Source organism: Cryptomeria japonica, chromosome 11 (assembly GCF_030272615.1).
Source record: "Cryptomeria japonica chromosome 11, Sugi_1.0, whole genome shotgun sequence".
Classification (NCBI taxonomy): domain Eukaryota; kingdom Viridiplantae; phylum Streptophyta; class Pinopsida; order Cupressales; family Cupressaceae; genus Cryptomeria; species Cryptomeria japonica.
The window spans coordinates 494,574,058-494,586,176 of record NC_081415.1 but is presented as its reverse complement, the minus strand read 5'-3'; the positions used below and the strand labels follow the sequence as shown (position 1 = coordinate 494,586,176).

At 37.7% G+C, this 12,119-nt stretch overlaps 1 protein-coding gene across 4 annotated transcripts in view; it reads left to right on the top strand.

The window, feature by feature from the left end:
- LOC131068309 (uncharacterized) overlaps positions 1 to 12,119 on the top strand; it is a 374,805-nt gene that overhangs the window by 29,602 nt on the left and 333,084 nt on the right. For all 4 annotated transcript variants that reach the window (XM_058003475.2, XM_058003478.2, XM_058003476.2 and 1 more), the window contains exons 3-4: positions 10,380 to 10,547; positions 10,669 to 10,752. In XM_058003475.2, coding sequence (XP_057859458.1) covers positions 10,380 to 10,547; positions 10,669 to 10,752 — 252 coding nt within the window. The remainder of the gene's footprint in view (positions 1 to 10,379; positions 10,548 to 10,668; positions 10,753 to 12,119) is intronic.

The following is a 12,119-nucleotide window of genomic DNA, read 5'->3' as shown; positions in this document are numbered from 1 at the left end:
GTAGTGCATTGTGGCATTCCCAAAGCTTTTGGTACACAATTTCAAAACTTTGATTAAAAACAAAAATGTACACAGTTTTTTCCAGTAACATCTCAATTCAGTTACACTTACAATGGACTATGGAAACATCATGTCTCTGACATAATCTCAATTTTTGACAGAAGCAAATATAAATTAGAAACAGAAATAGTTGGAAAATAGGTAATGATGTCATCGAGAAATTCGAAACAAAGTACAAGAAATATTACTTATGATGGTAGTTGTGTGTGTTAGTCTTGATTGCTTACTTTTAATTAATAACGAATTTGAAAAATATGGATAATTCATAGCACATGAAAAGTGTAATCTAAAACCTTTGTTTAGTTTGAGGCTTGCACTCAAAATGATCTCCTATTGCCTAGCACACTTATCAACAATGTAGCAGGTCTTTGATAATATTACATTAATATGAGGTATCATGAGCACCATCGTGGCATCATTTCTACAAGGTATATTTATATTGTTTCTATATTTAATTGTGGAAAGAGGAAGGTGTTGATGTGGCTAAAATCGTATCGCTACGACTCTATCCGGCCAACGCAGAATAGAATGTTCTCGCTGAGTATCCTATCCTCTCTTGTATAAGGAATCCCTAATGCTGTTTTAGTTGATCAATGGTGACGACCTAAGGTTCCAAATGTCAGTTCATGAGTGCGGGATAGCTCAACGGTTGATGTGTTTTGCTGGGAGCACAAGGGGCCTTATGTTTGCAACAAGCTAGTCTGTTGTGATTCTCAAATTGGGAAATAAAAGCAAAGGAGAAGGGTTTAGGAGACCTAAAATTAACAAGACTGGTGTGCGAGTAGACGGATTCAACATAACCAATCCTTGCTTGGCTAGAATAACTCACAACCTCACAAGAACGGTGCAATCTTCAAGGGAGACTTAAAAAGATTTTTAGACTGTAGTTGCATGCCTAAACACCCAATTCTGGTGCAGCTCAAACAGACACCTGCAATTGAACTAAGCACGATTTTAAAGGCTCAGACTAACCATACACAGGGATACACAATCGGCATATCCCCAATGGTATGAACCCGAATCCATCAAATACCTGCACACCAAAAAGGATCTATCTAAACCTGTTGAAGGAAACCATGCAAACAAAAGAAAACCAAAATAACAAACACCATACTTAAATGTTCATATATTGATTTTGGCTGTCATTACAACAATTTCTGCAGCAGTTCTACTTTATTCCTAACTACTAAATTCTAACCTTCTACAAGAACTCTAACCTGTCTATTGTGACCTTTTCACACATCGCCCCATTGCTAACGGGGACCCCCTCTTTTCCTTATTTCTGCGTTGTTAGGTTAGGGTTTTGGCTGCTTAGTGGGCAATTTTGTGTTTTTCGTGCTCGAGGCCCGGAGTTTTGATCATGCCTAGTGCCGTTTAGGGTTATGAACTTATAGGATCAAGCGCGTAAAATTGAAATTTCTAAATGATCCTAGTTTGTCTAAGTGTTGACCCTTTTGGAGCGTTAACGTGTGTTTTTAAATGCCCTCATCGGTGATTTTAAGTGCTAAGGTGTTTTTCAGGACCTTCTGGAGTTGTTTTCTCGCTCCTAGGGAGTTATTCAAGTTGATTTCGCACTTTATCCTGATAGATTTCCTTGTGTTACGCTCCAATTTTTGGTGAATTTGCTAAGTTCAGATGAGCTTTATTGAAATTTGAAGTTTCTAATTGATTCTGAGTGGACAAATCATCATTTTCCAGATGAAAATCCATATTCTAAGGTTAAAAGGTCAAAATTCCATACTAGAGGTGCTTTTCCCCTCATATTCCTGACTACCCATGGTTTTCCCCTCTCAGAATCCAGACTGGACATGGATTTCCCCCGAAATCCATACTTGCTCCATTTTTCCACCACTATGAATCCATACTAGGGTCGTTTTCCCCCTGGAAGCAATAAAATTTGACTAAGTGTCAGGATTTGTCCTGACTACCCACGTTTTTCCACCAGGGAGGTATGGATAGGTTGCAGATGACGTTTGCTTTAATTCCACAATTGGGTCGTTTTTCCACCAGGTCTTTTGTGACAAGTTTTTGAGGATTTTTGTTCGGATTTTCATCCAGACTCATATCGATTTTCCACTGAGAGTGTTTTTCATGATTTTTGAGTCCGGATTTTCATCTAGACTGAGGTCGTTTTTCCACCAGAGAGGTATTTTTGTGTGATGACTTAATTTTAAGTGGAATTTTTCATTCCACACTTATATCAATTTTCCCCTAGCTCCATTTTTGTGGACGTTTGATAATTTTGAGTCCGGATTTTCATCCAGACTGAGGTCGATTTTCCCCTAAGGGGATATTTGATGATTTTTAAAAGTGATTTTGTGAGGATTTTTAATCCTTACTAGGATCGATTTTCCCAATTGGCCCATTTTAGATTTAAATTGAAATATTTTAATAAATGAGCCCCATTTTAATTGTTTTTTAATAAAAGGCGATGATTATTAAAATATGAAAAACAATTAATAAATGATTTGCAATAAGCATTTAATGTTTTCAACCTTCTATAAGCAAATCAGTTTTACCCAAGCAAGTATAAGAACAAGTGTTTTATCCCACATTGCTTGTGTGGTGAGATTTGATGATGAAAGCAAGTTTAAAGGGAGGAGTCCAGCATCATTTTATTATTTGAGTTTGCCAAGTGTGTTGGTGCAAAGGGCGATTTTCTCCATAGTTGGCGATTTTGGAGCAAGTGTTCATGTAAAGTGATTGATTGAAGACTCTTCTTGCTGCCATTTTTCCCCATTACCATTCCATTTTCCAGCTAGGCGACATGATTGGTAGCTTCCATTGTTGATCAAAAGCCACGATTTTTTGGTGAATTTCGCCATTTTTGGTGAGGTAGCAATTTTGCTAAGGAGGGTGATTTATTGTGTTTGGAGTTTCTTTCTCCAACTTGGGCGATTTTTGTTGATGCCACCATTCTTGCTTGCTGTTCTCAGACCTAAGTTGGCAGATTTGAGGGCCATTGATGACGTTTTCAGACTTGTGTGAGGTGACGCCATAGCTGGAAAATTTCGATTTTGGTTTGGTGCCATATTTTGGTGGATCCCTTCACACTTGGTGGCTGCCATTATTCCTTCTTGCTGTGGTTACTGCAGATCTGAGTTTTGACGCCATTGCTTCAGCTGGTTTGACCTCCATTGTTGGCTGTCCATCAATTTTCAGACCTAACTTTTATTGTCTAGCCAACCCCAACTATAGCGATTTGCATTTGGAGACATTTTGAAGGCATTTTGGGATCATTTTCAGACCATTGGAGGGCTGTCTCAGGTCCGCAACTGTGTTATTGGCTGCTTATCCTCAAAAACTTATCTTTTACCAGCCATACCTATGCTCCCAAGATTGATTGTTTTCGTCATCAAGATTGATTTTTATCAAGTTAGTGCATATTTTTGAATGATTGCAACTTGTTTTGAGAGGTTAATTTATTAGTTGCAGGTTGTCTTTACATTTGTGACCTCCACTGTTGATTGCGGAAGGTGTCTTCAAACATAAATTTTGTGTGAAAACACAACCTTTCACACCTTTCCCTAGTCACTCTCGATTTGGTATACTCCTTTGCACTATGATTTGCCCGAAATTTCTAAGTATAAGGAGGTGTGATTTCATGAGGGTTTCACACCCTAATCTTGGCACATTTTGTATTTAAATTGTTAAGATCTACCTAGAGTGTGGACTATTTTCTTGACTTCATACCCTAATTAGCCTAAATCATTAAGAAGTCAGGAATTCTATTAAGAGTATTATATTTTTCCTAAGTTCTAACTTCAAGCTTCATACAGGTGCGATGTTGAAGTCTGGATTTAAGGAAAAAAGAGAACAACAGAAGATTATGGAGATTGGATTCTATCTAGAATCCAAGATGTCATCCAGATGGAAGGAGATTACGGATACAAACATGCATTTCCTGAGCTTGAACCTGATGTGACAACGGATGTTCGGAGTCAGAAATCAGATTTCTTCCCCAGCATATGTAAACATTATGAAGAGTGATATTTTTCACGCCGTTGGATTTACACAGTCCATACAATGCAGTGAGCTTATCCTGGAGTGTGTACGATGTTATGATCCTCGCTCGCGAATGATCAAGACTCCTAAGGGTGTTGTCATTGCCTACCTTGCTGAGGATGCGATTGCTAAAGTGTTCGGAATTCCACGTGGAGCAGATATGAAGAATGCAACTAAGGATGAATATGAAGATCGGTACACGAAGAAGATGGATGCGTGTAAGAGTATAATAAACAAAGAGTGGATAATCGAGTCTAGGTTTCATCATTCCAAGGCTCCCAAGACACTCATGTGCACAAACTTCAAAGAGGAATATAGTGACTTAGTATTCCTACTTAACAGAGTGATGGGGATGCCGTAGGGTGCAATATATGATGGATGGATGTTCTACATCATCCAGGATTGTCTTAGAGGGACATTGATAAATTGGCCTAGAATCATAAGTGACAATCTGGACTTTCAGCTGAGGAATGTAGAGCGGTCCAAGTCATTTGCCATGACTTCCTACTTGGTACACTTGCTTGCATGGTTTGTTTCATACAAAGGATTGGTATGTAGAGGTGAAGTCGGGAATGGGCAAGGACAATTCAAGAGTCATGAGTGCTATCCTCAGTTGAACATGTATAGAATTGAAGACTATAAGAGAGTGAATGACGTATTCACAATGTACATCACGCGGATGCTACAAGGCGGAATCCACAGGAGATTGTCTAAGGAGGCAGCATGGCTAATAGATAAATATGGATCGTGGTATATTTAGTTTCCCACTTTCACGTACCTTAGGATTCATGGGTTTCAATCCGAACCCTACAGGCTTCCTAGGTATCCTTCTGACATAATGATCTTGTTGGAAGTGGTGAGACAACTTCTAGAGTTTGATTTCATTTAGAGAGAGAAGCATAGGACAGGCATGACATTCCCTATTTCAATTGGGAAGACGTTGGAGGTTTGCCAGTCTGCCTTAGCCACCAGCACTGCGAGTGAGGAGCTTGCATTCGATCAATTTGCAACCTTCAAGAAAAGAGAAGATTTGATCCAAATAAGAAAGTTGGAAGGATCAGGGGAGAGAAGTTCATCCACAAGGTAGACATAGAAGATTATTGGACCAACCCGATGGACGAGTAGGCAGTGAAGAGACGAATGTGGTCCAAAATGCTAGTGGATTTCATGAGAAAGTGTGGACTTTTCCTCATTCCCGATCAGGTGTTAGATGACAGGGATCATACGCATCCACAGTATGAAAATGAAATGAAGAAGGCAATCTTATTGCCTAATTGGTTAGAATCGAAAGAGATTGATCTGAATGTATTGATGAGAGAGGTCTTGAGTTTCTCCCTTACATGGGTGGATATTAAGATGAATAAGTTAGTTGACATGGGTGTTTCCTTCACTTATGAAAAGATGAAGCCAGAAGAATCTACTTCCGAAGATGATTAGAGGACTATCAGTGATGTCAGGATTCATGCAGATGAAGAGAGTCAAGCTCCCAAGAGAAGGAAAAACACGCCAGGAGAAGTCAAGGCTAGAGGGAAGAGGATTGAGGAGGGAAAGAAAAAGAAACAAAAGACTATCATTCCTTCACCACCTATCAGAGTCTCATCAATTAAGGAAATTGAGATAACAAAACAGAATAAGGAAACCCAACAATGTTCCAACACAGTGATACTACCAGAGAATATTCGGGAGTTACATGTCACAACGACATCTGCTCCACCAAATGAGAATGATGACCAACCGGGATCCCCTACTGTCCTTTTGGAAGTAAATGATTTGACCAGGAGTAATCCTGATGATGATGATGATGTTATCTCGACATTGAGAGGACTTGATCGAGATGTGTCTCGATGATGGTATGAAGATGGCCGCTATTCCTAATTTGCTGATGAAAAGTATGGAAAAAAGTAAGAAAATGATAGAGGTAGAACCTATTGATAACATTGATGACTACTTAGCTAGGAGCAATAAGGAGAAAGAACCCAAGAGAGCTGAGATTTTGTTGCACATAGCTAGAATGAGACAGGAATGCGGATTGCGTAGGTGGCTGTTCCTATTTGAGGTGTGACAGCAGACATTGCTACTCTTATGGATTTCCAGATTACTTCAGTTGCCCTTGGCCGTACTATAAGAGAGCAAGAGTTTTAGGAGGTTGGTGATAACCTTAAGGCGATCAGCGCAAGGTTAGATAGAGAAATTGAAGAGAAGGAGAAGTACATAGAAGAGAATATCAAACTTAGAGAGTATATTGCAGGGATAAGGCGTGAGAATCCCACCCTTATTTCTCCTATTGCGGTTGATCATGGCCTACATTCACACTATGAGGTAGCGAGAGATACGCTCTTGGAGGTGGAGAGGTGGATTGAGAGTGCAAGAAAGCAGACAGATGATTTCCTTACTCAGTTTGTCCAGGCATATGATAGGACAACAGGGATCATGTTTAGAATCTAGTATTTGGAGGGAGTTTGGGAAGAATTCCGGCCTATTCAGGAAAAGACTATTCCCCGCCGCAGAGCTTTGAAGAAGATTCCTAAGTCCATGTTGATCAGCGGGAGCATTGTGCACAGTGGAGACAAATATGATTTCCATGGCTGGTATTGTTCATTGGCCGTGAAGAAATCAACTTATGAGAGGGCCTAGTTGAGTTGTACAGAGATGGAAGGATTGATTTAGGACATTCAGTTGAAGATCCTTGCCTCAATTGAGGAATTATTGGGTTTTGATGTTAGTGATGCTAGTGGTTTACACTTAGCTGAATTAAGAGACAAGATGAAACTTATGTATTTTTGTCAGTTGGACTCTTTGAAGAAGAGTCAGATAGATGATTTGGTCTCTTTGTTGATTCATGTTCATAGTTCGCAGAAGCTCATGCTAGATTGGGAGAACACTTTGGATGCTTGCTCGATTTCATTGGACATGATTGATTTGCAGCATGATACCTTACGTAGCATTTCCATGGAGGAGTTAGATTCTGTATTGGCTAGATTCTTGGAGTTTGCTAGGAGAGAGAGAGAGATGTAGGGAGGAATCTTCTAGAAGATTCTCTATTTGATGACTAGATATCTTTTTATTGGGCCATATGTTGGTGGCGCCATTTTTGGTGTAAACCCTAATTAAGGCAATTCTAGGGTTTTTTTGGCATGATCTTGGCCGTTGATCTTGAATCAATCTTGGCCATCCATTTTTGTAAGAGACTCTATATATACCTCTGTCTCTCATTTGTAAGAGAGTTTTTGTAGAATTGTTGGTATATGCTGTAGCTATTTGAATCTAAATCATTGTTCAATTGTTGGTGATTTTGCTCTTCAAATGTTGTCTTTGCATTGATGGTTCTCAATTCCTCCAAGTTAGATTAGAATTTGTTTTTCATGTTTGTTAGATTGAGTGAAAGATTTGTTGAATATATTTGTGTGGAATCCTTATAGCTAAGATTTCGATTGTAAATGAAACTTATATAAGTGCAAGGCAAAAGATTTATGATAAAATGAAAGTTCAAGCCCTACATTACTAATTCATGCTCTGTAAAACAACATCAACAACAATACCACCAATTCATACAAAATCACTCTACAAATACTTCCTTTCATCTCTTAATATTAATCTTTCATAATCTGAAAAGGACATTTCACGCTTAAAGTTCTTGTTTCAAATCTGAAATTCTTTCAAATCTGATGAGGAAATCAGTTTGAATCTACTTGTGAATGACTGATTTTCCTTTCACAAAATCATCTCCTTCCCTTCTATGTGCGAGGTGTGAGGGGCACATAGAATGGTACCGTAGGTTTAGAAGTGCGAAAGAAGTGTTGGAATAGCCATGTAACTGCCATCCGCACCTCAATAGTCATTTAGTAAGGATGTGATAGCTAATGAGCAACAGGGAGGTCGTGAGGGTGAGAAGGTGCAAGCACTTGGTTTTTTAAAAGACATTTGACAAATAAAATAAGAATTGTGGTTCCTAGCAATCCAAGTCATGGGTTTTAAATAAATTGTCAAGCACAAGTGCTATATTATTATGAAGTTTGTGTGCTTGAGAGATTGGCCCCACAACACTTTGTCACCACCCCATATCTCAATGCAGACTTCAAAAAGGACATCGTGGCATTTCAAAAAGGTGTCATCAAGGAATAAAAATAAATGCTAGCACAGTAAGTCGTGATTGAAAATACTTGACTTGGGTAGTCTTTAAAGGGAGTCATGGAACTTGAGAGCTTCCTCTTAGGAGCCGTGAATCTACAAGTCAAATGCTAGTTCAAGGGAGTACTTGGATTAAATTGTGTTACATGCACTTGTACAAGGTCAGGAAAATTATTATATTTGTAATCACTGTATTTTAAATGAAGGTCTTTGCTAATGAATAAACATTGGTATCAAAATTTTGTAGCAGAAAATTTTACAAATTTGAGTAGTTCTATTTCATTGTAAACTTTTTCGTACTCAAAAGACAGAGTGTTAACTATCTGACATAATGCCTATATGAAAACTTTGTTTTATTGTGATGGATTCAAAATTCATATTTAAGGTTATTGCTGTTCTAAGCATTGCAATTCATAAATACTTCATTAAACCTGGCACGCAAAACAGTTTGATGAAATGCATAAACAGCTAAAATTTTAAAATTGCAAGTTTTTATCAAAATAAATCAGTATGGGATATTATAGTGGTATCAAAGCCTGCTTACTGCCAGCCTGTATGTTTTCTGTTGCAAACTTTAGAAGTACAGGTTTGTAATCAGTAGAATGCTAGTGCAAGTGGGATATTGAGCCAAAGCATACTGATTTGGATGCTACCATTTGCTACCTTGCTGCACTTGATGTTGATGATGAGCTAGTTGGTGAGCATGAGAGTGCTAGTGCAAGTGCGAATGCTAGTGCCACTATCTGTGGTTCTTCTAATATAACCGTATCCACATCATCTAATATATCATCAGGTTAGTAGTCAGCAGAGTGCTAGTGCAAGTGGGATATTGAGCCAAAGCATACTGACTTGGATGCTAACACTTCCTACCTTGCTGCACTTGATGTTGAGGATGAGCTAGTTGGTGAGCATGAGAGTGCTAGTGCAAGTGCGAATGCTAGTGCCACTATCTGTGGTTCTTCTAATATACCCACACCTTCATCATCTAATATGGATGGTGATGATGATATTTTTGAAGAACCATATGAAACTAATGCTTGATGGCTGATTGTTGACACTTGAAATTATTATTTTTAATTTTAATACATATCACGATATTTGAGTTTGACCAATTGACATCGTAGAATTTTTAATTCTTAATATTTAATGGAGATTTTGTTTGTTATACGATGCTCTGTGGTATTTTGAACCTTTTTATTGCTATACAGATATGTTTACATTTCTGATTTTTTTATATGTTTTTGCATGGACGGACCCAAAATGAACCCAAACCCAAATTTTTTCCTGAACTTGAACAATTAACAAGATAGGAGGTAACCTAGATTTTTTCTTTTTGTTTTTTGAAGAACTGCAGCTTATATTACATCTGAGAGAGAAAAATTTACATTCTACACTAGTTTTGGAACTTTTGGAAAACACAGATTCTATCATTCTAGGCATGATTTATCTCTTTGAAATAAGTTTATTCTTTGTGTAATCGTTTAAAGTTGAATGCATCATAGATGGTCATTGTCATCCTCTTCATTAGTTCATTCATGGGTTCTAGTCGACTTTTTGATAATTGACATTGTTTAAAAGGTGGTCCTATATTTTTGTTCGAAATTTAGCATTTCCCTCATCAGATTTTACCAGCATGATATCCTTGCTCGATTCATCCATTTTAAGGATCTATTAGCTGTCCTTTCCAATGCTTCTTTTTGGAGGCTTACCATTGCTCAAAGATACCTCTATATGGTATTTTCATTTATGTAGCATCCATAAATGGATCTTAATATATTACAAATGTATTCCCCAACAAATGACACTTTTTGTAGCAGTAGAATATGTGCTTTCTTCTATATATCTATATAGACTAACAAAATTATTGTACTTTCTGAAATTAGTTTTTTGACTCTCACAAAGAGCTTATGCATGGTAATCAATACGGTTGTATCTGGTGGTGCCACAGACTACTATTTTGGTCTTGTGGATGTTAATAAAATCAACCTATCCATGTACTCTATAGAAAGTTATATGTTCTTGTGGTTGAAGTTTATCATTTGAATAATGCTTGTCTATTCTATAGTTTTGATGAAAGTTGTTAAACTGGGCTGGTTAGCAATGCAAATTCACTTATGAGCTGTCTTGTTTGATGAATTTCTCTTGATACAAACTAAGGATATGTTTATATGATATTAACAATGCAGATCAAGTCTGCAATAGATCGGCTGGAAAGGGGTTTTGTGATGGATGGAAAGGAAGCCTTGGCAATTGCAGCGCTTCTGCAGTTTTCTACTGGAATAAAGAATACTCTGAAAATAGCTCTTGAAGAAGATGCACAGTGGTACAATAAATTTATGCCTCTTACTGAAATGGTAAGCTGCAGCCTAGCATAAGATACTTGCAAATATGTTGACTGTTTAATTATTCATTTAGTTGATATTACAAGGCAGATAGCATTTCATATGATGGCTGATTGTCTACAAAGCTGTGCAGATAAATGAGATCGTCGGTAACCAAGCCTTAGTTCAGACTATCCTGCGATTGGTGGATGAAGAGGGCTTACTAAAGGATGATGCAGTATGTTAAAAAACTTTGTTACGTAAGCAATTGCTTGTTAAACAGATTTCAACATTGTGACTGAGCAGGTTATCTTTTATGAGATTATCATTATTATTGTTTTAGGCACCGATCAATAGTAATTACTAATTAGTATGATTTGAAATGATCTCTAATTTGAAACACTGGCATTGCTAGTCAGTTGTTTCAAATTTAAAATATTTATAATGATTTCATGACGACCTTTTAGGAAGAGCTTATTTAAACATTTGGAGCTAAGGGTAAACAATACTCATAATGAAACCAAAACAAGCTGCAAATATTTCTCGATGACATGGCTGCTAAATTTGTGGTAGAGAATAAATTATTGTCTGACAGATGAGTCTTTCTCTTGAAGATATCCTTTCCAAGCATGCATGTTAAGTTGTTTCTGTACTCAGTGTAAAAGATAGTTTAAGAAGGAATGTCTTGATACAAATGACTAATTTTCTCTTGTGTGACTGTTTTATCAAATACATCCGGTTTGGTTTTGGATGCTTATCTCAAGTTTGTTTTTTGGATTCCAAGCCTGCTCCTACAGTTGTCTCTAATGCTAAATTGACCATAACATAACTGTATTTACCTGGAGCCTTGAATAAATAAAATTAGATCTGCATTTTTGGGATTAATGGAGCTGGCTTATTCTCTTTGATCATATTATATAGAAAACATACATTCCTGTTTTAAAATATTTAAAGGTTTCTTATATTTAATGAGTAAGTTTGTTTTCTGTTCAATGAGCTTTGCTAATGTGAGCGAAATCTAACTGACACAAGCTTGGCTTTTGTTATACTACGTTTTCTTTGCGCTGGTCTATACCTATAATTGTTGTCCATTAGGTTTTATTCAGTGAACGATGGGGACACATTTCCCTCCCCAAACCCTTGCGTTTCTAAGACGGGGACATCTTTGGGATGGGGATGGGGCGTCCCTTGCTGTCCCATCACTGCCATTGGGATGTCTGGAGATGCCGGGGACATTCAAACATCTCCGTGACATCTCAGGGACTCCTAGGAGTCTCTTGGCCGTCTCGGGGATGCCTAGGAGTCTCCCATAGCCCCCACTTAGAAATTTGAACCCTAAGCAAAAATGGTGGAAAATTTGTGAAATGGCATCCTTGTCTTCAAGCCAGTCTCATTCTCTTTGTCAGATATTGTTGGTTGAATTTTTTTTACACTTGGGAAGGCATGCAAAATTACGGTTTTAGCCACGTGTGAGTTAAAAACTCTCCTAATCTTAAGGGAAGGCTCCCCCTTTCCTGCTATTACAAACTAAACACTAATCTAACTTGGGTAGGACAACATCTTTTCTCTTTTTTCAGAAAGGATGATTTTCTTTTTCTCTTTTCA